The 23804-nt window shown below is 54.6% G+C and overlaps 1 protein-coding gene across 1 annotated transcript; it reads right to left on the bottom strand.

Moving 5' to 3' along the window:
* Positions 1 to 149: 149 nt before the first annotated feature.
* Stkld1 (serine/threonine kinase like domain containing 1) lies at positions 150 to 23406 on the bottom strand. Its single transcript, XM_090329407.1, has 19 exons — positions 23229 to 23406; positions 22373 to 22459; positions 20584 to 20628; positions 15354 to 15428; positions 14508 to 14609; positions 11730 to 11800; positions 10076 to 10191; positions 8757 to 8875; positions 7797 to 7960; positions 6581 to 6711; positions 6059 to 6142; positions 5369 to 5485; positions 3754 to 3903; positions 2970 to 3098; positions 2387 to 2515; positions 2182 to 2310; positions 631 to 771; positions 480 to 559; positions 150 to 278 (listed from the first exon to the last, which is right to left on the bottom strand). The coding sequence occupies exons 1-19, from the start codon at positions 23241 to 23243 to the stop codon at positions 150 to 152; spliced, it is 2013 nt and encodes a 670-aa protein (XP_090185533.1). The 5' UTR covers positions 23244 to 23406.
* Between the last annotated feature and the right edge of the window lie 398 nt (positions 23407 to 23804).

The following is a 23804-nucleotide window of genomic DNA, read 5'->3' as shown; positions in this document are numbered from 1 at the left end:
AGAAGTGGCTTCCTGCAGCATCTAGGACCCTCTGAAGCCCCGTTTAGTCTGGCCAGAAACAACTGGGGGACTCCAAGAAGCAGCCTTCACATATTTATTAGCCCTGAAAGGGTGTGAGACAGGTGTGCCGGCCCCTCCGCTCCAGCGCGTTACTGGAAGGGCACCCCCTGAAGGTCCTTGGAGACCTCCCTCTCTGAGGTGGGGCTGGGGCTGGACTCGACCTTGGGTGTGGCTTCGTCCAGTCTCTGGAGCACAGTGGTTGCATAGGAAACCAGCTCCTAGGAGGAGGAAGCCGGCAGGTGTTGGCGGCTTTGGGGTACAGGTGTAGGAGTCAGCGGTGTGACACCACCTTGTGGGGTGCAATGGGTACAGTTCTGGGAAGGGGTTGCCACACCCAGGCACTGGGTCCAGCCCAGGCTTGAGGACAGGATAGCAGGCAGGCAAGAGAATGGTGGCTGGAGCCCCTGCCAAGCACTCACTGGGCTGGAGGTGAAGCGTTTCTGCATCTCCTGGGCCAGGGCCCGGATGCCGCCAGACTCCAGCTCGGACGCGACCTCCTCTGGAGGGCAGAGAGCAGGCTGAGGACCATGGCCCGCAGGGGCGGGAGGAGGGAGGAGGGAGGGGCCTTACTGTAAGACGCCAGATAGGCCAGCAGCATGGACAGGTGCTCCACCACTTCGGGGTCATCCTTGTAAAGCTGGTAGATGTCCTTCAGGAGCCTCAGGCCACTGCCCTCACACTCCAGCACTGCCACCTGGAAGGCCACCAGCTCTGCAGGGGAGGCCAAAGGGCATCCTCATGGCTGTGCTCTGGGGGCAGGGGGTGACTCTTGTCCTGTGCATAGAGGTGCTCTGAGACTCCTAAGCTGGCTTTGCAAATACCTTCACCCACGCGACCAAGGCCCTAGCCCTTCGAGACGAGCACTCAGATGCCTGGCTACCTGGCCCCAGCTTTTTTAGTTAACAGTCCTGGGCCTTGAACTCAGGGCCTGGGCACTCTCCTTGGGCTTTCTCAAGGCTAGATCTCTACCACTTGAGCACCACTTTCAGCTTTTTCTATGTATGTGATACATATGAATCTGGGAGGAATCAAATCTGGGTCGTTGTGCATGTTAGGCAAGCACTTTACCACTAGGCCAAGCTCCCGGCCCCTGGCCCCAGCTTTTGAAAAAGTGGGCATTTGGTGTGACTTCCTTTACATAGCAGCCCTAGCTGCCCTAGGCCTTGGCAAGTTTCATGCCCCATATTCAAGGGCAGCTGAGGCTTGGAGGATGAGACAGCTTGAATGTCACATGGATAGGTGATAAGACTTGTGGTTCTCACCCTGGCTGGCTCTAGTACCTGCTCCCTTTGGTCTGAGGACCCTGGCCCTCCCTAGCTAAGTCATATGTCACCCTCAGGGCCTGGCCTTGAGACATGGAGTCCAAGACGCCTGATACCCAGGGGTGACTCTGAGTGGGAAGAGCTTGCCCCCCGGGAGGAGAGGGAGGGGGAGGGCTGCCCCTCCCAAGGCCCAGTCCACAGTTGAGAAGCCATCAAGGGCCTCTCCAGCTCTGCACTCCCATCTAGAGTTGGCAAGGGGCTGGCTTTTCCGAAGTACTGAGCAGGAGGGTACCTGGGCAGCCCAGGGACAGGCAGGGAACCAGAAGATACCCCTAGCACCTAGGAAGTTGTTGCTGCCCCAGGAAGGCCATGTGGCCCCACATTAGGACAAAGGCCTAGAGCTCCCCCCCCCCCCCCGCATTGCTGCTGGCCATGGCTGTCCCAGGCCTGGGTGCTTTGTGTGGAGTCTGGTATGTACCACTGAGAGTCAGGATTTATATGGTGGTCATTGTAGACAGACATATATTGCAGAAAATGTGTACAGAGATGACCACTCGACAGCATTAAGCAAACACAGGTCATCTGTGGTGGTGCTTTCTAGGTGCTGGGACTAGAACCTAAGAGTCCGAGTGCTGTCCCTTAGCTTTTTTGCTCAAGGATGGCATTCTACCCTTGAGCCACATCTCCATGGCTGGCTTTTTGCTGGTTAATGGGAGATAAGAGTTTCATGGACTCTCCTGCCTGACTGGCTTCAAATCGTGATCCTTGGATAGCAGCCTCCTGAGCAGCCAAGAATACAGGCAGGCAGATGCCTCAGTTGCCCAGCCCCTCCCTTCATGTTTTGTGGCAGATGGCTCACCTGACATCCTGGTAAGGCTGGCCAGGCCTCGGCAGGCATTGTTCACCAGCAGCACTCTGTCCTGGCACAGCTGGATGCTTCGCAGGAACAGTGTCACCATCGGCTCAAACAGGGACTCCTTGATGCAGTCTGCAGAGTGCGGGCGGGACTCTGTGCCTGGCCTTGTGGGGCCCCCTCCCTCCTCCTCAGGCCACAGGCTGCTTACCCTGTAAGGACAGCAGCCAGAGCACTGCACAGCCTGCCTCGGCCATTTCCCCATCCTCAGGGTAGTTGCCCACTTGCTGGATGACCAGGGTTAGTATCTGGACCCACGGGTCTTTGTCCACAATGACAGCTGGTATGGGACAGTGTAGGAGACACCCAGCCCTGCTGTATGTGTGCCACCCACCACTCCCTCCCGCCGACGCAACATCAGAAACCCGGGGCGGACAGATGCCCTCAGAGATGGCAGTGCAGCTCCCACAGCCAGCCAGCCAGCCTGGGACAGGAATCCCCCCTGAGAGGCCTGGTATTGCTCAAAGTGCCAAAGATTTTCTGGACTTGTCTAGAATCTTCCTTAGGGCAAAACAGAGTTTAGGCATTGGAATGCCAGGTAGGACCTAGAAAGGGGGTGGCATAGGTCTGGGGGCTCCTGGTCTCTGAATCAAAGCCTAGGATAGGTGTTCAGCTTTCCAGAGCCAGGTACCATCACTGCACTTGGCATTGAGGCCATTCCTCCCTCGGCCTTGTTCTCCCTCTCTGCCCGCGCTGGGCTCTGCAGTGTGGGGACCATGATGGGAGCGTCTCACCATCCACGAGGAGGGCCCAGAGTAGGCCTAGAGCACTGAGGCAGATGTCTCTCTCCTTGGCATAGCGTTTCAGGTGGTCCAGCAGGAGCTCTGTCAGTCCTGCCTTCTGCATCTCCTCAGAGACTGTGCCTGAGGGCAGAGGGGGTGTCTGGAAGGAGACATCCGCAGAACTCCGCCCTCCCCTGATGCCCTCTGGCTTGTGTTTCTGGGGGCTGGCTCTAGATTAGCTGCCTATCTCTTGGCACCTGCCCACGTATTGTCACCCAAATCCCATCTTCCTAGAGGGAAAGCAGCTAGCCAGGTTGCCTGTCCCTGCTTCCTCATGTCTGTTTCTAGTTCCCCTTTCATCCCCACATGTGCTCAGTGGTGGATGGGGAAGCTTTGGGGTGGGGTAAAAGGAGCAGACGTGCCCAGCCTGCCGCCCACCTGCCCCTGGGGCTGACTGGTGGTATGCGTCCTTGAGCACTGGATCTGCTGCTTTCTGCCTACTCCATTCTCCGTGCCCCAGGCCCTAGCCTGGTTGCATACTGCCTGCCTGGCTGGTGGCCTCAGAGCCCACAGGGACAGTATGACATCAGTGTGTTAAGTGCATGGTGGTGCCTGGCATGCGGTTGGCACCTGAGCCCATCTGTGGAGGAACCAACGGCTATAAAAGTGGGGAGTCACTGAGCAAAGAAAAGCACCCACAGAACACGAGTCATCTTGAGGAAAGGCTCGTGCTGTGCTGCCCTGCCTGCCCTGCCTGTGCCCTGCCCTAGCTCCCCGGTAGGTGGGGCATGCCCACCCTGGCTGGCGATGATGGTGAGGATGCTGTAGCCCATGATTTGAAGCTGCATGGAGTCGGGGTGGCTCTGCATGGCGCTCAGCACATGGACGATGATGGAGTTGTTCCACTGTGTCAGCGGCGCCTGCTCCTTGTCATCCTGCATCATGGCTGCTCAGGCCAGAGGAGGACCTGAATTAATAACCCCAGTGCAGGGGAGACGGGGCACGGGGGCCCTCCCTGATGGGGGGTGGGGGCAGCATCTCCACTTTACTGTTAAGGAACCTGCCAGTTTGCCTCATCCGCCCAGCATGAAGGAGACCTCTGCACAGTCAGGGCCTGACAGGGAAGGAGAGGGCCCTGGCCCGGCCTCCCAAAGCCTAGTAGGTCTGGGCTGGCATCAGGAGAAACATTTAGCAGAACTCAGCAGCTTGCTGAGTGGAGAGCTTGCCAGTGTGCATATGGGCCTCGGGGCCAGCCACTACTACTGTCAAGAAAAACTCAATACAGACAGCTAAGCCACATAAATGGTATGTGGGAGTTATTCCTCTAGTATTTAAACTTTAAAAAAAAATAGCTGCTTAGCTAGGCACTGGTGGCTCATACCTGTAATCCCAGCTACTCAGAAGGCTGAGAGCTGAGGATTTTGGTTTAAGCCAGCCGGACTGGAAAGTCTGAGCCAGTTAACCACTAGAAAACCAGAAGTAGAACTGTGGCTCAAAGTGGAAGTCTTTGAGCTCATGCTAGCCTTCAATGAAAAGAGCTCAGGCACTGCCACCAGGTCCTGAGGTCAAGCCTCACAACGAAAGAGGGAGCGAGGGAAGGAAAACTAGGATTAAACATCAAAGTTGGGGGCCGGGAGTTTGGCCTAGTAGTTAAAGTGCTTGCCTAGCATGCATGAAGACCCAGGTTCGATTCCTCGGTACCACATACATAGAAAAAAAAAAAAAGCCGGAAGTGGTGCTGAGGCTCAAGTGGTAGAGCTCTAGCCTTGAGAAAGTCCAAGGACAGTGCTCAGGCCCTGAGCTCAAGCCCAGACTGGTAAAAAAAAAAAAAAAAAAAAATCAAAGTTGGAAGCCAGATGCATAGCTCACTCCTGTAATCCCAGCTATTCAGGAGGCTGAGATCTGAGGATCAAGGTTCAAAGCCAGCCTGGGCACAAATGGACCTGAGACTCTTATTTCCAATTAATGGGAAGTGGGGCTTGACTCTAGGGTGAGGCAGTAGCCTTGAGCTGAAGAGCTCAGGGACAGCACCCAGGCCCAGAGTTCATGTCCCATGACCACCAACAACAAAGAAGTCAGTTTTGCAGAACGATACAGACAAGCAGTTCAACTGCAGCTGCTCCTCATGGGTAGCAAGCTCAGTGTTGCCCCCTGCTGGTCCCATGCTACCTCAGCTGCCCTTCCCACCTGGGGTTCCCTGAAGGCACTCTCTGTCCATGGGGGCTAGAGGAGCCTGTCCCATCCAGCTCCTCATGGCATAGGTGGGAAGCCAGCAAGAGAGACACGGACCACAGCAGGGCAGGGCAGACCCCGTGTGTCCAGACACTTGGTCTGCACTTGGCATCTGGGGAAGGGCTGACAGTTGGATCCTGGGGTCACTGGAAGGATGCCCCCGCTGGGCTGGCACCCACCTTGGCCCAGGACGCGCAGCAGAAGGGAGAAGGTGCACAGCTGCAGTTCCAGGATCCTCTGGTGCTGCTTCATGATGGTCGCTGTCAAGGTCACCAGCTCCATGGGCCACGGCAGGCCTGGCAGGGCCGGTGCCCAGTGAGGCACGCAGGAGCGGGAGCAGCTCCTCCATGCCTCGGAGGAGCCCGTGCGACACCAGAGGCCACCCCAGTGCGAGGACACAAAGGCAAGGGCTGACCAGTGCACACTTTTCTCAGTGCTGCTGACCCCCCCTTTTTTAAAAGATGGAGTTGATATTGTCTGACCTGCCCTCAAATTCCAGAGCTGGGGAGGGCCTTCTATGTCAGCCCCCCGCCACCCGCGTTGGGTGCCGTGACTACAGGCATGTGCCGCTAAGCCTGGCTCTGTGAAGGCAGGTGCTTCCAGCAGGTCAGGGCAGCAGGGCCTTCTCCGCACGGCCCTTGCTTTACAGCTGGGAAGCAGAAGCCTGGCGAGATGAAAGCACCTGGCCTTGAACGGCAGTTTGAACCCAGCCTGACTCCAGAGCCCACAACTGCCTTGAGAGTGGCTATCTGTGGGCCGGGTGAGAAGGGACCCTTCTGGGGATGTAAACAGCCTCCCTCCCTGAGCACTGGGCTCTGGAGTCTGACCTAGAAGCAGCCCAGGCAGGCAAGAGGGAGAGGTGCTTCTACCTAGCTCATCCTCGGACATTGTCAGAAGTCTCTTCAAGGCCCTGAACTGGACTTCAGGGCTGCTGGAGAAATTCTGCATGACCTCTGCGGGGACAGGAGGCATGGGGGAAACTTGCTGAGGGCCAGGCCATGCTGGGCATGCAACCCCTCCTCAGACCTATACAGTCAGGGCACAAGGCAGCACTCATCCCCACTGAGGCTGAGTGGCTTATCCAGGCTAGCAGCCATGTCTGAGGGAGGACCCCCCCCCCCGCCCCAGGCTCGGTGTACCGCCCCTCATCCCCACCCTGAGTGGAGATGCCCAGACCGAGCTGGAATGTGGAGGCATGGGGCTGGGCTCAGGGGCGGGGCCAGGCTGTGGAAATGAGCTCAGCCATGTTGGGAAGCTGGACAGGACAGTCCCCTGAGCAAAACAGCACCAGGGTTGAGCAGGTGGGCAGTGGAGAGCCTACCCTACCCACCAGCCAGGCAGGAGGAGCACCTCCCCCCAGGAAGTGCCAGGGTGCTGAGCCCCACGGTCACCGAAAATGCTGCTCAGGTTGCCTTGCAAGAGCCTGTCGGTGATGGCCGGGGGCACCACCTGCCGGTGCAAGGTCAGAGCGATGCTGGGGGCGCCGGACGAGCTGCCCGCAAAGGTGATCTGTATGACCTGCCTGGCAGAGAGAGCACGGGGCACTGCCCAGCCTGCGGCTCGGGGCTGCCCACCCATGGCTGACCCTGGACCCCTCCCCGGTTACACAGTCAGTTTGGCAGGGCCTCTCACGGTGCCCTGTTTGCCTAGCAAGTGCCCCTCCAATTCCCCTCCCAAAGCCTTGACTGGAATCCCTCAAAATGGCCCTGGCCCCTGTCAGATGGGATGCCTGTGTTGTGATCAAGACTCATCTAAGATGAGCTGGACTCACTACTTCCTTCTGATTGGTTTTCCATGAACCCCAAAAGTGCCATGGTTCTCTAGGGCAGTTCCTCCCACACTTGATATTTGCATCAGTGTTCAGAGACCTGCATACTGTGCGCAGTCTTTGGCTGGACACAGTGGGGGATGTCCAGTGGTACGTCCATAAACCAGGATGTAGTCAGCATGGTGGAAAATAAAAAAAGCCAGCAGCCATAGTTGTGCTAAGGTGCAGATGTTGAAAAGTAAATCAAGCCAGGCCCAGTGGCTCACACCTATAATCCTAGCCACTCAGGAGGCTGAGATCAAGGTTCAAAGCCAGCCCAGGAACTAAAGACCCTAAAGAACAAGAGACTCTTATTCCCAGTTAACCACTAGTAAACGGGAAGTGGCTCAAGGGTAGGGTGGTCGCCTTGAGCTGAAGAGCTCAGGAATAGTGCCCAGACCCAGAGTTCAAGGCCCACAACCCACACAAAAATAATAAATCATGGTTTAATTATGATTCAAAGCCAACCAAGAAAGAAGACAGAAGTAAAGGTCAGGTTGAAGTGGTAAAGCTCTAGCTTTGAGCAAAAAAGCCCTGAGGTTGGCCGGAAGCTTGGCCTAGTGATAGAGTGCTTGCCTAGCATGCACAAAGACCCAGGTTCAATTCCTTGGTACCACACACATAGAAAAAAGCCAGAAATGGGGCTGAAGCTCAAGTGGTAGAGCTCTAGCCTTGAGAAAATCCAAGGACAGTGCTCAGGCCCTGAGCTCAAGCCCAGGACTGGCAAAAAAAAAAAAAAGCCCTGAGGTCACGGCTCTGGACCAGCACACTAAAACCAAAACAGAAACCTCGGATCTCACCTTATGGTTAATCGACCGAAAGGGTTGATATTCAGCATGAGGGGCAGAAGCGAGCAGAAGGTGTCTGCATCCGGGACCTGCTTGTCCACCATGGTTTTCAGCACACTCATCAGTTTGCCTGGGTGCTGGCGGAGGGACTTGCGAAGGTGCATGGCCTCTGTTGTCTACAAAGACCCAGGACTCTGGTTTGTGTATGAAAGCCATGCACAGAGGAGGGGCTGGGGACCAGAAGAGGGCTGGAGGAGAGCTAGGAGGAAGACACAGAGGCTCAGAGAAGCAAATGGCCATCTCACCGGGCAGAGGGTGGCAGGGGGCAATGTGCCATCTCCAATCCTGCCAAGAAGGCCCCTTCTCTGGACCTAGCCAGAAAGAGAGTCATTGCCTGCCACGGCCCCAGGTGCCAGGGTGGGGCAGAGCCACCCCACATCCCCACCAAGCAGAAGGCCCTGGCTCCCTGGAGTCCTCCGAGGAAGGGGGCAGAGGTGTTTCTCAGTTGAAACCCAGGGAACGAATGAGGGTGCTGGGCCCAGAGAGGGGCTTGCATTTCTGGGGACCTGGGCCTAGGAGTGAGGGGTGAGGGCATCCATGCCTGTGTCTAGCACTGTAGCCCCTCCCCGCCTCCCTCTGGCTCAGCTTCCCACCTGCCCTTGTTATGTATGTGATCCAGCAGGCCTGACCGGGACAGGAGAAGCCATCTCACACCAGCTTGGCCTATGTCGCAAATAGCCCTGGAGCATTTAGATCCAGTCTCCCAAGAGGCAGCCTCTGCCACCCTCAGCTCCAGCCAGGGGCCTGGGTTGGGGGCTGCTGGCCATCAGGGGTAGAGCTGATGGCAGATGGAAAGGTCTGGGCCCTGCTGCCCTTGTCCTCTCACCAGAATGGACTGGAGCGCAGTGTGGAGTTGCGGGGTGTGACAAGAGCCCAGGTGAAGGCGGCTCCTGTCCCCAGCTCCCAGCTCACCTCTAGGAAGGCGCAGCTGGTCAGATCGAGAATGATACAGCCCAGGGACCAGATGTCAGATTGCTGGCTGAAGAAGAACTTGAGGGCTTCGGGGGCCATCCACGACTTCTGATAGGGGTCTGCGGGCAGGAGAGAGGTGGAGGTCCCTGAGTGCCAGACTCCCAAGGATGGAGGCAGGACAGAGCCCTCCTGGACCAGAAGTGTCTCCTTTTTAGTGACCCCAGGAAGTTGGCAAGAACTGGCAGCCCTTTTTGGGAGAGGTGGGATGTTCCGAGGGCCTTGGCTGAGCCTGGAGGCCGTCGTCCTGACAGGCTGGCACAGCTGAGCCTCTGCACCACGGTGGCTTCAGAAGGAGCCGTGTGCCAGGAAGAACGAAGCATGCACCTCCTCCAACAGCTCACCCCTGTACATGTCAGGAGCCTGGAGGAAGGTTCTAGTTGCCCTGCTCCATTTCTCCTCCAGAGAAGGAGCCAGAGGATGGGTCCTTGTTCAGCTCTGTTGTCTCTGCTTGTTCTTAGGCAACCCCTTCCTCTCTGGAGTTCCACTTGCCTTTGAGCCTCCATTCCCCCAGGCAGACAGCAAAGGGCTGCACTCTACTGTGCCCATGCCATCTCTACCTCCAAGTAACGCACCTGGGCACCGACCTACCCACCCAGCCAGCCAGCTATCTAACCTTACATCTATCTAACCACCCACCTATCCATTTACCCATCTATCCCTCCTTACATCCAGTCATTCACTCACTATCCATTCATTTTATCCACCCACCCATCCATTCACCTACCAACTTATCTGCGTACCCATCATTCATCCTACCATTTACCTACCCATCTATCCATCTACCCACCTATCCATTCTCTCATCCATCTATTCACACACCGGCTATATAGCAAAGACCAAGTACTGCTAGCCTCTGCTTCCTTGGGACTTTAGTTCTCTACTTTGTTTTCTCTGTCTACTTGGGTGGCTGTTAAGGCTTAGAAGCCCGCCTTCTTTTCCCTGCCATCTTTTCAAAGGAAGAGAAACTCACCTTGCCGCCACCCCCACTCATCCCCTGGACTATTTCAGGACACATGTAACCAGTGCCCTCTCCCCACCCCCACCCCCGCTGCATTGTTTCCTTCCTCCTGGGTTCTCCTTTGCATACACAGCACTGATCGTTACAGGGACACCCAGACGGTACTTTGATCCTGGGGGTGCCTGCTCTCAAATCTTGGTTAACTTCTGGAGTCACACAGGTCGTCTGTGGGGATCTTCTGAGCAGAGCTGGCGCCTGGAGTGGCCCTGCCCTGGGGACCCCGCCCCTCCCTCTCAGCCACCTTCTTCCGCACGGATGTTCCACTTGGCCTCATGGGTCATGAGCGTGTGGGTGCTGAGGTCTTCAAGTTTGCACTGGTTGTTGCCAATGAGGATGATGTTGGAAGGTTTGAGGTTCCTGTGGCCAAAAGGCGGAATCCTTAGGACGCTCCAGGCTGCCGGGCCAACCAGCATATACCCTGAACCTTCCTCCCCTCCTGGTCCAGCTCTGGCTCTCCTCTCTCCTCAAGAAAATGCTCCTGTTAAATAATCATTTCCTAAACTGGCAATCTGTTCTCATCCAGGGAAAAAAACCCAACTACAGGTAGGAATGCCTCAGCCGCCAGGGCCCTGCAGCTGGCCAGTTCCGCTCTCAGACAGGGTAGCTGCTCGTGGGTGGAAGACTGACTGTCTAGCTTCCCTATGCCAAGGAACCTTCACATGGGGTCGGGAGCATCCCTCCCACCATGGCCCATAGGGGTCTTCTTGCCTCTTTAAATGTGATGTGGACTGGGCACCAGCAGTGCACGCCTGTAATCCTAGCTACTGAGGACACTGAGAGCCAAGCACCCAGGTTTAAAGTCAGTCAGGGGAAAGGCTTCAAGTGATAGAGGGCCAGCCTTGGGAGAAAAAAAGCTAAAGGACCGTGCCCAGGTCCTGAGTTCAGCACAAAATAGAGAAAGGAAGGATGAAAGAGAGAGAGAGAGATCCGAGGCTAGCAGTTCAAAGCCAGCCTGGTCACTAAAGAATGTGAGACTCTCATCTCCAATTAACCACTAGAAAATGGGAAGTGGGGCTGAGGTCCGAGGGGAAGGGCGGTAGCCTTGAGTGGAAGAGCTCAGGGACAGTGCCCAGGCCCAGAGTTCACATGCCAGTGGCTCATGCCTGTAATCCTAGCTAGCTACTCAGGAAGCTGAGATCTGAGGATCGTGGTTCAAAGCCTCTGATCTCCAATTAACCACGAGAAAACTGGAAATGGCACTGTGGCTCAATGTGGTAGAGCACTAGTCTTGAGCTGAAGAGCTCAGAGACAACACCCAGATCCAGAGTTCAGCACAAAATAGAGAAAGGAGCCAGTAGCACCGGTGCCTCACACCTGCCATCCTAGCTACTCAGGAGGCTGAGATCTGGGGATCGAGGTTCAAAACCAGAGCACTAGCCTTGAACTGAAGAGCTCAGGGATAGTGCCTGGGCCCAGAGTTCAAGCCCCATGACTGATGGGAGAGGGGGTGGGGAGAGAAGGGGAAAGGAAAGGAGGGAGGGAGGGACAAACAAGTGCCCTCAGTGCCTGGATGTCAGCATGGAAGCCATTGCCCAGTCCCTTCTCCCCCTCAAGGTGGGAGCTGGGAGCTGGGAGCTGGCAGGTCAATGGCTGAGCCTGGGGTGCAACGCCCGAACTGGCCCGTCCCCTGTCCCTAGGCCAGGCCACTGCAGGTGGCCTTACTGGGCTCCCCTTCTCTTATTTCCACTTCCCTTGCACTTAGAACCATGGGAGCAGGTGTGCACACTCACAAAGCTGTGCACACTCACAGTGAGTCAGTCAGGGAGGAGGGGAGGGGGAGTGGCCCATCCTTGGAGGAATGCTAGTTCCTGTCCCACCCAGACCTGCACCTGAGGGGGGAGGCCCTGCCCAGACCCCGCCCAGACCCATACCTGAGGGGGGGCCCTGCCCATCACCTGTGAAGGATGCCCAGCTGGTGTAGGTAATCCAGGGCGTCCATTATCTGGCCAAGAATGCTCTGCATCCACTGAGGGAGAAGGGGGGATGCCAGCCGGGGAGGGGCCGGGGAGCCCCTGGTGTGGCATCACACAGCTGCAGCCCCACACCCCACTTCAGTGCCACTCTGGCCCTGACTGCCCAGCCCCTCATGGAAGATGCCCCTCCGTGGGTACCTGAGCTGTGCGAGAACATTCTGGAACGTTCTATGTAGGGAACAAGATCCCACCACTGTCTTGGGCCGTGATATTCAGTGCTCCTAGGACACCCGGATTCCACACTAGGGCTCCAGAGCACTCCAGGGGTCAGGGAGGTCAAAGGGGTGGCGGGACTCTTCCCACAATCCCACTGGGGCAGCCCTGCCCCGTTCTCTGGGTCCAGGGATATTTGTACTTCCCAGGTTTCTGGCCGTGAGAGGTCTGAAATCTTCTCCAGAGCTTTCCTCGAGGCCCAGGTTAAGAAAAGGCTTTTATCCTCATCAACTCCCTTTGGGGCAGATGGGGCCTGGCCCACTGAGTAGAGAAATTCTTAGGGAAAAGTGGACAGAATTCTTTTGGGGAGATTACACAAGGGTGAGTGTGAAGGGTGAAACTTCTACAAGAGAGCAGGAGAGCACCGTCATCCAGACACTGGCCATGAGGGAAGACATCACCTCCACTTTGTTATGACAAAGACCTTTGCCCCTCATAAGACATCCTGATGCCAGAGGCTACTGGCCAGATCCCAGTAGCTCAAGACTTTCATCCTAGCTACTGGGGAAGCAGAGATCATGGAAGAGCCTGGTTTGAGGGCAGCCTGGGCAGGAAAGTGGGCAAGAACTTGTTCTTAACCAGTAGCTGGTTAACCTAGCCACACAGGAGATTTAGAGGAGACTGCAGCTCAGGGCAGCCTGAGCAGAAAAGTCCACAGAACTCCGTTTCCACATAAGAAGCTGGATGTGATGGTATGAACCTGTCATCACTGTCACAATGGGAAGCCTAAAATAGGAGGATTACAGTCCAGGTATATGTCCAGGAAGGAAGCGGGATGGTGGGATGCTATCTCAAAATTAACCATTGCAAAAAAGAGCACTGGCATGGTTCGCAGTGGAGCACAAGACTAGCAGGTGTGTTCCTGAGATGAAATTCCATGATTGCAAAAAAAAAAAAAAAAGGAATTAGAAAGCCTTAAGCTGGTTTGGGTGCTGGTAGCTCACACCTGTAATCCTAGCTACTCAGGAGGCCAAGGATCACAGTTTGAAGGCAACCCTTGCAGGAAAGTCCACGAGACTCTTGTTTCCAATTACCCAACAGAAAACCAGAAGTAGCGCTGTGGCTCAAAGAGGCGGGCAGAGTGCTAGCCATGAGTGCAGAAGCTAGGGGCTGGCTAGGCCTGAGCTCGAGCCCCATGATGGGGAAAAGAAAAGAAAAAAGAAATGAAGGAAGGATGGAGATGAGATATCTTGATCATCATGACCAGAATATATAATAGAGTACCACTATCCAGCGGGGTGCCAGAGCTGATGTCTATAACTCTAGCTACTCAGGAGGCTGTGACCTGATGAATGGTTCAAAGCCAGCTCAGGCAGGAAAGTCCACGAGACTCTTTTCTCCAATGAACCAGCAAAAAGTGGAGCTCTTGGCTGGGAGTTTGACCTAGCGGTAGAGTGCTTGCCTGGCATGCATGAAGACCGGGTTCAATTCCTTAGTACCACATACATAGAAAAAAATGCCAGAAATGGTGTTGTGGCTCAAGTGGTAGAGCTCTAGCCTTGAGAAGGCCCTGGGACAATGCTGCTCAGGCCCTGAGTTCAAGGCCCAGGACTGGCAAAAAAAGAAAAGAAAAGAAAAATCTAGCTAGGAGCATAGCCTAGTGGTAGAGGGCTCGCCTAGCATGCATGAAGCCCTGGTACCCCATACACAGAAAAAGCCAGAAGTGGTGCTGTGGTTCAAGTGGTAGAGAGCTAAAGTAAAACAAAAAGTGTCCAAGGACAGTGCCCAAGCCCTGAGTTTAAGCTCCAAGACTGGCAAAAAAAAAAAAAAAATAGAAGAAAGAAAGACAGACCTAGGATGTGGGCATGATGGCACATACCAGTAATCTCAGCCCCTCAGTGCGGGAGGTGGGAAGGCTCATGGCTGGAGCCAGCCTGGGGAAGATGCTACTTTCCATTGAGATCCCCATCTCAATTAAAAAAAAAAAAGTTGGGTGTGGTGGCTCATGCCTGTGATCCAGTTTCATAGCAAGTAAAATAGGAGGTGTGACATAGGAGACCAGTCCCTGAAAAAAAAACAACACACACACACACACACACACACACACACACACACACACACACACACACACAAGATCTTTGGGAAAAAAAAATAAGCCCCCCAAAAAGTCCTGAGTTCTAACACCAGTACTCCTAAATAAGAAGGAGAGGAGGGAGGGAAGGAGGGAGGGAAGGAAGGAAGGAAGGAAAGAGGGAGGGAGGGAAGGAAGGAGGGAGGGAGGGAGGGGAAGAGATGAAGGAGGGAGGAAAGGGAATGAGGAAGGGGAGGAAAGGGAGGGAGGAAAGGAAGGAGGGAGGGAGGGAGAGGGAGGGAGGAGGGAAAGGAAGAAAAGGAAAAGGTAGGAAAGAAAGGAAGACAAGGAAGAAGGAAAAGCCCCAGCAGGTCCAGTGGGGTGTTCTGTGCCCTGTCCCTCTGCCCCCACTGCAGTCTCACTGGAGTCTCAGGTCTCTGTGCACTCCAGGATCACTGATGCAGAGGGCCTCTTACCTTGGAGTCAAAGATTGCTTTCTCCTTCCTCTTACTTTCAATGACATTCTGAAGGGTTTCCTTGCTGTACTCCATCACCAGACAGAGGAACAGGGAAGAGATCTGCCAAGACACGTGGGCTGTGAGCCAGCCTGGGGGCCCTGAAGGCCATCTGCAGTGGGGGCGCTGCAGCTGGGGGGTCCCCGCCAGGCTCTGGCTATGTTCAGTTCCCTGGGCTTTGGTGTGGGGGTCCCTCCTATGGGCCCACACTCACCCCTTTATCAGGTAACTGCTCCCTCACGGCTCCCCTGGAAGCCTATCCTTTCCTGGGACAGCACACCACCAGGGGCCACCTCTGCCCCCTCCATAGGGAAGTGGCCTTTTACTGCCCCTCTAAGAGCAACGTGGGAGCTCAGGAAATACTTGGGGTACATGCAACGAGGACTCCTCCCAAGGCTTCAGAGATATGACACAGGCCTCTGGGCCTCCCTCAGCCTCCTTCAGGGACCCCTGTTCCCTTCAGAGACAATAGGAACACTCTGGACCCCTGCAAAGCTGGGCAGTTCAGAAGCCACAGGCACAGGCGCAGCCCTGCCTCCGCCTCCTTCTAGCCTGAAAACCTGGGAAACTGTTGCTGGTTCTGGGGCTTGAACTCAGGGCCTGGGCACTGTCCCTGAGCTTTTCTACTCAAGGCTGGTGCTGTACCACTTGAGCCACAACGCCACCTTTTGGTGGCCAATTGGAGGTAAGAATCTCACTACTTCCTTGCCAGGGCTGGTTTTGAGCCGTGAGTCTCAGATCTCAGCCTCCTGAGTAGCTAGGACCACAGACTATGGGTGCCTGGCCACAGGGGCTGTTCAGACCCACCTTGTCATTCCATATGATGAACAGCTCCTGGTACACTGAGATGTGGAGGTGCTGGAGCTTCAGCAGAGGCATCAGCTGCAGAGCCAGAGCAGAGGGGCAGGGGTGAGGGAGGCACAGTGCTCAGCTGGGGCTGTTCTGTCCTGGATCCTAATATCGCCAGCTGCTGCCTTTGGGCGGGCACGGGGTGTACAGGGAGCTGGAAGCTCATCTCTAGCACATGCTATCCAGGCTGTGGTGCAGACCCTGACTCCTCAACCTCTCTGAGCCTCACTTGCTCGTGTGAAGACAAGGTGGACTGGAGGTATGAACTCAGAGGGAGAATACTTTCCCAGGGTGTGGAAGACCTGGACTTGACTGCAGGATAAAAGACAAATGGTGGCGATTGTACATGTGGCCCCTGGTGAGCCAGCACGGGCAAAGGCAGACCACAGTGGTGAGGAGGGGCAGGCTGTCTGGCCAAGAACTGCAGCCTGCTCTCCCAGGGAAAGGACTGGGACAAGAAACCCAAGCATCTGACCACAGTGGCTGCTCTGGGGCCCTGAGCTCACATGCCACTGCTCAGGAGGTGTCGCCAGGGCCAGTTGCCTGCAGATGTGGATGAGAATGGGACTGTGGCAGCATGGTGGGGGCGTTCTACATACCCCAGCCCATCACCCCCCTCCAGCTACGCTGCAGACCCGAGAGGGGCTGGCAAACAAGGCCGCCATTCCAGCAGACTTTCAGAGGAGGCGACTCAACTCACCCCAGAATAATCTCAGAGACAGAGCACTGCCAGAGGTCCTGCCCATCCAACTGGGAACTGTCATCCCTTACTGTCTACCAATCAGTGGACACTAGTGGTCTGTTAACGAGTGCCAGAATTAAGGATCATTTACCCATTACTTTTCCCTTCTTTTTCTTTCCCCTCCCCCTGCTCTCTCTCTTCAGTGTTGGGGATGGAAACAAAGGCCTCATACATGCTAGGCCAGCAAGTGCTTCATCTTTGAGCCACGTGTGCAGCCCTGAGGGGGAAAAATATTTATTTATTTAGGTCACAGGCTTTGGATTCAGTAAGGGCCAGGGTGCTGTTCCTGAACTTTTGTGCTCACAGCTCGCATTCTACCACTTGGCGACACAACACTACTTCGAGTTTAACCACTGGTGGTTAGTTGGAGAGATAAACAGTCTCACAGGCTTTCCTGCCCCGACTAATTTCGAATGGTGATCCTCCGATCTCAGCTTCCTGAGTATTAGGAAATGTGAGCCACCAGTTCTAGGCACTGTCCCTGAACTCTTTAGCTTAAGGCTGGCACTCTACCACTTGAGCCACAGCACCACTTCTGGCTTTTTCTGTGTATGTGGTACTGAGGAATCAAACCCAGGGCTTCATGCATGCTAGGCAAGCACTGTACCATTAAGCCACATTCCCCCCAAAATATTTTAAAATATAGTCACTGGTAGATTAATCTGTGGACTGGGCCAGTAAGCCCACTCTAGGAAGAGTGCCTGTGTCTACATGGTAGCACTTAGTCCCGCCTTCCTCCCCAGGGTGTGTGCTCACCTGGCAGGCAGGTCATTCCCACATTGGTCCCCCAGGGGGGATAACAGTTCCCTCAGCACAGGTGAGGCATTCCACTGTGTGCTCTGGGATCCCCAAAGACCATAACCCATTCTCTATATTTAGCCAATGTTTTCCATTTTTAACCCATTTTTTCTGCTTCCTTGTTAAGTCCTATACAAGCCCACTTCAAAATCCAGTCCTGGGCACCAGCTCCAGTCCCATGGAAGGCTGGTGCCCTCCCCGCTCCTCAATAGACAGTCCTCGCCTGTTCACAATCCAGACCAGCCTATTCCCTCTCCATTCGTCTCCATTGTTCTAACTTCCGGAGCCAATGACCCAGGGGAGGAAAAGCGCCAGGAATAACTGGGTCCCCTCCACCCGCCTGGCCCATGCTCATCACGCCTTTTGGCTTCTCTGCGTCAATGGAAGCGGTGCGTGGCTCCTGGACGGCCACCCCGTGTGGCTCGATGCCGGCCCAGACTCTAGGTCTTCAGGCAGGTGACCTTTGCCATTAGACCAACTCCACCCACCATCCAAAAGCCTTCAGGACAAGATAAGCAGCCAACTCCGTGGTCCCCAACAGAGACCCCGGGACTCCAGGAGTCCCTCCCTTCCAGTCTTTGGGGTCCCCAGAAACTCCAGAAGTTTCTCACGCTTTGCTGACCCTTGACTTTTGAACCTTGATCCTCAAGATCTCAGCCTCCTGAGTAGCTATAGGCACGAGGCACCCTGCAGCCTAAGTCCTCTTCCATGTCCACTCCAGAGACCCCCCTCTGCTCATCCTGTTCTGCCCATCAAGTCTTCCTCTGACCTCTGCTGCAGAGTGTCACCCCCCTTCCCTCCCTGCTCACCAAGTCCCTTTCTGCCATGTGCCTCCCAGCCATCTCCTCTAGAAAGGTATCTTTCTTTTCTGGGTAGCAAGCTCCATCTCTCCCCTACCTCTGTCAGTCAGTCTGTCTGTCTGTCTGCCCTCTCTCTCTCTGATGACCTCCAGACGGGAGATCATTCACCGTCACATCACCTCCATTCCCACTGGTGACCCTTCTGCTTGCGCTCTTGAGAGCGCCAGGCAGGCAGGGTCCCAGGACCCCCTCTAGGTTTCCTCTTACAGGCTAGCCCTCTTGCACCAGCACTTCCGAAAGTCCAAGTCTTTTCTCCATCCTTGCTGTTGTAAGGACATTCCTCCTCTCGGCAGTCAGTCCAGATTCTCTAAGTGAAAACAGTCTTCTCCCAGCCTGCAGGCAGTTAGAGATAGCATACTCCAAACAAACCTATCCTTTTTGCCTTCAGGGCTTGGACACTAATCCATTCCTTAGCTCTTTCAAAATCTGGATTCTTAATTTGTCCCTTAAGGCAAAACTCCTGCTGGAGGCTGCATTAGGCCCCAGGGAGGAACCCCCCCCCCCAATTCTTTGCAGGTCCTGAAGATTTATATCCACCTAGGGAAAGACAAAGGCCCTGTGGTAGTATTTCTGGTGGCCTCCATTCTCCCTCCAAGCTTTGCCAACATTGTTTTCATGTTTCTGCTCTTGTTATCAATGTTCAACTAAGCCTGGAGATTCTGTTAAATTCTGTTTGTTGTTAGCTGAATCTTAAGTTTTGCCTTGTATTTTGTTTGGTATTACTCCTTTTTCTACCATTGACCTTGTCACTGCATGATAATCATACAGTGAGCAAAATAACTTTTGCCATTTTGCCATTAGAATTCCCCCCCCCCAAAAGGCTAATTTTCATTTTTTAAGAAACCGAAACAGGACTTAAAACGTTTGTGCAGAAGTTGGGGAGGGGTGCAGGGGGAGGCCAGGAGTGTGGTCTAGTGGTAGAGTGTTTGCCTAGCTCTAGCATGCACGAAGCTCTGGGTTTAATTCCTCCTACATGGAAAACGCCAAAAGTGGTGCTGTGGTTCAAGTGATAGAAAAGCTTAAGGACAGTGCCAAGGCCCTGAGTTTAAGCCCCAGGACTGGCAAAAAGAAAAAAAGAAGTAAGTATGTATGTATGTGTATGTGTATGTGTATGCATATGTGTGTGTGTGTGTGTGTGTGTCTGTCTGAATATGTTCAAAGCAATCTCGTTGTGATACATGTAAACTATCATCATGGTGTAAACATTATTTATTATTATTAAACATTATTATTATTATTTTTTTTTTGTCAGTTGTGGGGCTTGAACTCTGGGCCTGAGCATTTTCCCTGAACTCTTCAGCTCAAGGCTACCGCCCGACTCCCTGCACCACAGCACCACTTCCGGTTTTCTGGTGGTTAATTGGAGATAAGGCTCTCACGGACTTTAGTGCCCTGGCTTGCTTTGAACCGCGATCCTCCCTGACTAGCTAGGATTACGTGGATGAGCTGCTGTGCCCAGATGTCTACCTGTCTACCTTCTAAGTGGACAGCAGCTTACATTCTTGCCCTTGTTACCTGTTATTTATAGGAAATGATCAAGGCCTCTCACCAGGCCCTTACCCACTCCAGTCCAGCCCTAGTGTTGACTGGCTATGGGCTCATGCTCCAAATGGAACTTCTCCAGTTGTGCCCAGGGTGTGTTTTCCTGTGTCATTCATGTGAACTGGTCCTGCCACCCTGTCAACTTTTGCCTGATCTCACCTTTTCCAAGTTTCTCTTCACAGAATAACGGCCCTCAAGACACATTACCTGGGGTCAAGTCAAGGCCATCTTATTTCTGCAAGCAACCAGAGGTTTCATTTACAATGCCCTGCCCTGCCCAGTGCAGACCTGGGCCCTGAAGACCCCAGTCCCAGTGAGTCCTCGATGCCCCCATGTCAGCAGGAAGTAGCCAGAACAGAACATGACACCGTCAACTTTTTACACTCCTTCAGAGTTTCAAATGATGGGAATCTGCTTTGTTCTTACAACTGCACATTGATTTCCTCAGCCCAATCTTTTCATGGGTCCCAAAGATGCCATGGTGAGGACTGCCTCTCCCGATATGCCCATTTTATTTTCCTTTTTGTGGGTCATGGGGCTTGTTCTCAGCTGGACCATTGTCCCCGAAATCTTCAGCTCAAGGCTACTGTTCTACCCTTGAGCCAAGCCCCACTTCCTGTTTTCTAGAAGTTAATTGGAGATAAGAGTCTCAGGTCCTTTTGTGCTCTGGCTGGCTTTGAACCTTGATCCTCAGATCTCAGCCTCCTGAGTAGCTGGGATGACAGGTGTGAGCCACCACACCTGGCGGATGGACTATGAAGGACTGAGTGCTGCTTTATTCCCCAGGTCAAGCAAAGCACTAGGAGTGCGCTCACTTGCTAGTCCACGGGCAGGTCATTCCGACACTGTCCCCCGGGGATAATAGCCCCACCCCCACTGTGGGTCTGGCTGAGGACATCGCTCTGGGCTCCTAACAGACCGTAACTCATTATCTATTTTCTGCTTCCTTATTAAGCCCTACATAAGCCCACTCCAAAGTCCAGTCTCTGGCACAACCTCTTATCCCATGTGAAGGCCTGTGCCCCTCGCTGATCCTCAAGAAACAGACCTTGCCTGTTAACTATGGAGTCCAGCCTATTCCTTTTCTGTTCTCCTCCATTTTCCTAACAGCTATGGACTCCTTTAGTGGTTGGGGCGAAAGCCAGTTATGAACTCCAGGCTTCCCTTCACCTGGCACTCAACAAGGCGGAGCCAGTTTCTCAGTCTACATCCTATTCCCCTAGAGAGGAAGTCACCAGAGAGTTACCTCTTCCAGAGCCTCGTTGGCATGATGCTCATCGATGCATTCCACCTGAAGGGGCACAAGAACTCAGTAAGTATACAGTGAACCACCACCACCACCACCACCACCACCATCACCATCATCATCATCATCACCACCACCATCATCACCACCACCACCATCATCATCATCATCATCATCATCATCACCACCACCACCATCATCATCATCATCACCATCATCATCATCATCATCATCATCACCACCACCACCATCATCATCATCACCATCATCACCATCATCATCATCACCATCATCACCATCATCATCATCACCATCATCACCACCACCATCATCACCACCACCACCATCATCACCACAATCATCATCATCACCATCACCACCATCATCATCACCACCATCACCATCATCATCACCATCACCACCATCATCATCATCATCACCACCATCACCACCACCATCATCATCACCATCACCACCATCACCATCATCACCACCATCATCATCATCACCACCATCACCATCATCATCACCATCATCATCATCATCATCATCATCACCATCACCACCATCATCATCATTACCACCACCACCACCACCATCATCATCATCACCATCACCACCATCACCACCACCATCATCGTCATCGTCATCATCATCATCATCACCATCACCATCATCACCACCATCACGACCCCCCATTCCTACCACAACCATCATCATAACTACCACTACCCTGTGAATACAAATCAGCCAAATATACTGAAAGCCTAAAAAATACCAAGAAATCCCATGTCAGGATTTTTTCCTAAGAAAATTATGGATGCTCAAGTTAAAAAACAAAACCACAAGGATGTTTATCAGAGTTTTTACATGCATACAAAACTGAAAATAAGTTAAACACTCATCCTACATGAGGAGTTGGGTTGGCCAACTCTAGCTTATTCAACTTCAAAACCATTCTTGTGAAAACCAAAAGTTCATCAGTGCTTAGGAAAAGAGGTGCTGGTGGCTCACACCTGTAATCCTAGCGACTCAGGAGGCTGAGATTTGAGGATTGTAAATCAAAGCCACCTGGTGCAGAAAAGTCCAAGAGAGGGGCTGGGAATGTGGCTTAGTGGTAGAGTGCTTGCCTAGACTACATGAAGCCCTAGGTTGGATTCCTCAGTACCACATAAACAGAAAAAGCAGGAAATGGTGGCTATGGCCCAAGTGGTAGAGTGCTAGCCTCAAGCAAAAGCAGCTCAGGGACAGTGACCAGGCCCTGAGTTCAAAGCCCCATGACTGGCAAAAAAAAAAAAAAAAATCCAAGAGATTCTAGTTTATCCCCAGCAAAAGATGGGAGGGAGAGAGGGAAGAGAGAAATGCTGTAGCTCCAATGATAAGCGTCTCAGCCTAGAGTGAAAAAGCCAAGCAGCAACAACAAGCCCTGAGTTCAAGCCTCAGTGCTGGCACCCAGGCTCAGTGCTGTGGTTTGTGGAGTAAAGATAAGCATCATGAGACAAAAAACCTTTCTCCAATTTAGGGAGTATGAGTGGGAGCGTAAAGAGCTGCAGCTGGGCTGGGAGTTTGGCCTAGTGGTAGAGTGCTTGCCTAGCATGCACAAAGACCCCAGGTTCCATTCCTTGGTACCACATAGATAGAAAAAAGCTGGAAGCAGTACTGTGGCTCAAGTGGTAGAGCTCTAGCCTTGAGAAAGTCCAAGGACAGTGCTCAGGCCCTGAGCTCAAGTCCCTCAAGAACTGCAGCTGTAGGCCCACACTCTCCCTCAGCCCCAGCGCTTCACCCGTACCTGTTTTATCAAGTGCAAGTTGGAAGTTTCTTTATTCTCCACCACCAGGTTCACTCCCAAGGCTCCAGGAGTCAACTGATTCAAAATCTACCAACAAGCAAGGAAATACTGTACACTGCTCCGCACTCTCTTTCATGAGCCAGGCTCTTGCTGGTGGTTGTCCCAGCTTTCCCTAGGGGGCCGGTGTAGCCAGCATCTCTATCCCATTATACAGGGGAGGAAATGGCCCAAGAAAGTTCCCCAAAGGGAAATCCGATCCAGGCCAGTTCTCAGACTCCACAACTACCTGACTGCTGAGGACCCCCAGACCCCTACGAAAGCCGCCTGGTGCCTAGGGGTCTCAAACTTCCAGCACTCACCTCCAAGTGGCTACGCTAGGGAAAACCTCAGCAGCCATCAAAGCCATGGCCACTGCAGTGCCGAGACTACACAGTGGTCATCCTGGTGTCGCCTCCCCATTTACAGTGGGACACTGTGCCTCAGGCTAGGGCGTCAACAAGTGGTGTGGTGGCCTGGATCGGGTTTGAACCCCAGGGGTCTGAGTTCAGAGGCTGTGATCTGAACCAAGCCCACAGGGGTGACCACCGTTCCAGAACCCACCAGAGGTGGGACAGGAGGGGGACAGGCCACGTCAGCAAGGCAGGGGGAAGGACGCCGAGGCTGTGTGGGGGGAGTAGGGGTGCTGAGGCCGGAAAGGTCCCCTGGGGGAGTCCAGGTCAACCCTCCCCCGGATGGCGTTGGCCCGGCCGGGGCGCAGCCCCCCGCCCGGGGGCCTCCCGATGGCTCCGGGGCTGGGACCGTCCCCGAAGACCCCCTGCCCCGGCAGCCCCAGCCTCCAGAGACCGGGCATCGGCACCTGGTATTTCTCCATAGGCTCGGGACAGAGACGGCCCGCCTCGCCGTCCGCTAGGCGCGGCTAGTCCGCCCCTCGAGCGCACGCACGAGCGAGCATGCTCAGTGGTGCCCTCGGGGGCGCTGCTCCTCGCCCTTCCCCCGGCGCTCGGGCGTGCTCAGGCTTCCAGGGGAAGCGGCCGGCCCGGGTGGAGAGCGCCCCGGGGACCCCGGGGAGGGGCGGGGCCTCGGAGGCCGGGGGCGGGGCCTCGGGGCGGCGGGAGGGGCCCGGCTCGTGAAGGGCGGGGCGAGTGACGCAAGTGGGCGGGGCCGAGGCCAACAACGGGTGGGGCCTCGAGGGCAAGGGAGTGCGGTAGGCGGGGCCTCAAGAGAGGGGGGCGGGGCTCGTCCATAAAGGGAGGTGGGCGGTGCTTCCACCAGGTAGGCGGGGCCTCGTGACGAAGCGAGTGCGTTCCGGGGCGGTGGGGGCGAAGGCTGCGGCGGGAGGGCGGGGCCTAGAGCGCGGAGGGCGGGACCTGGAGGGCGACGCGCGGGCTGGGAGCGCGCAGGGCGTGGCGGCGACGGGTGGGGGCGTGGCCTT

The sequence above is a fragment of the Megascapheus bottae genome, chromosome 3 (genome assembly GCF_031878675.1).
Source record: "Megascapheus bottae isolate mThoBot1 chromosome 3, mThoBot2.hap1, whole genome shotgun sequence".
Classification (NCBI taxonomy): domain Eukaryota; kingdom Metazoa; phylum Chordata; class Mammalia; order Rodentia; family Geomyidae; genus Megascapheus; species Megascapheus bottae.
The sequence above is the reverse complement of the archived record's forward strand: the minus strand, read 5'-3'. Positions and strand labels throughout refer to the sequence as shown.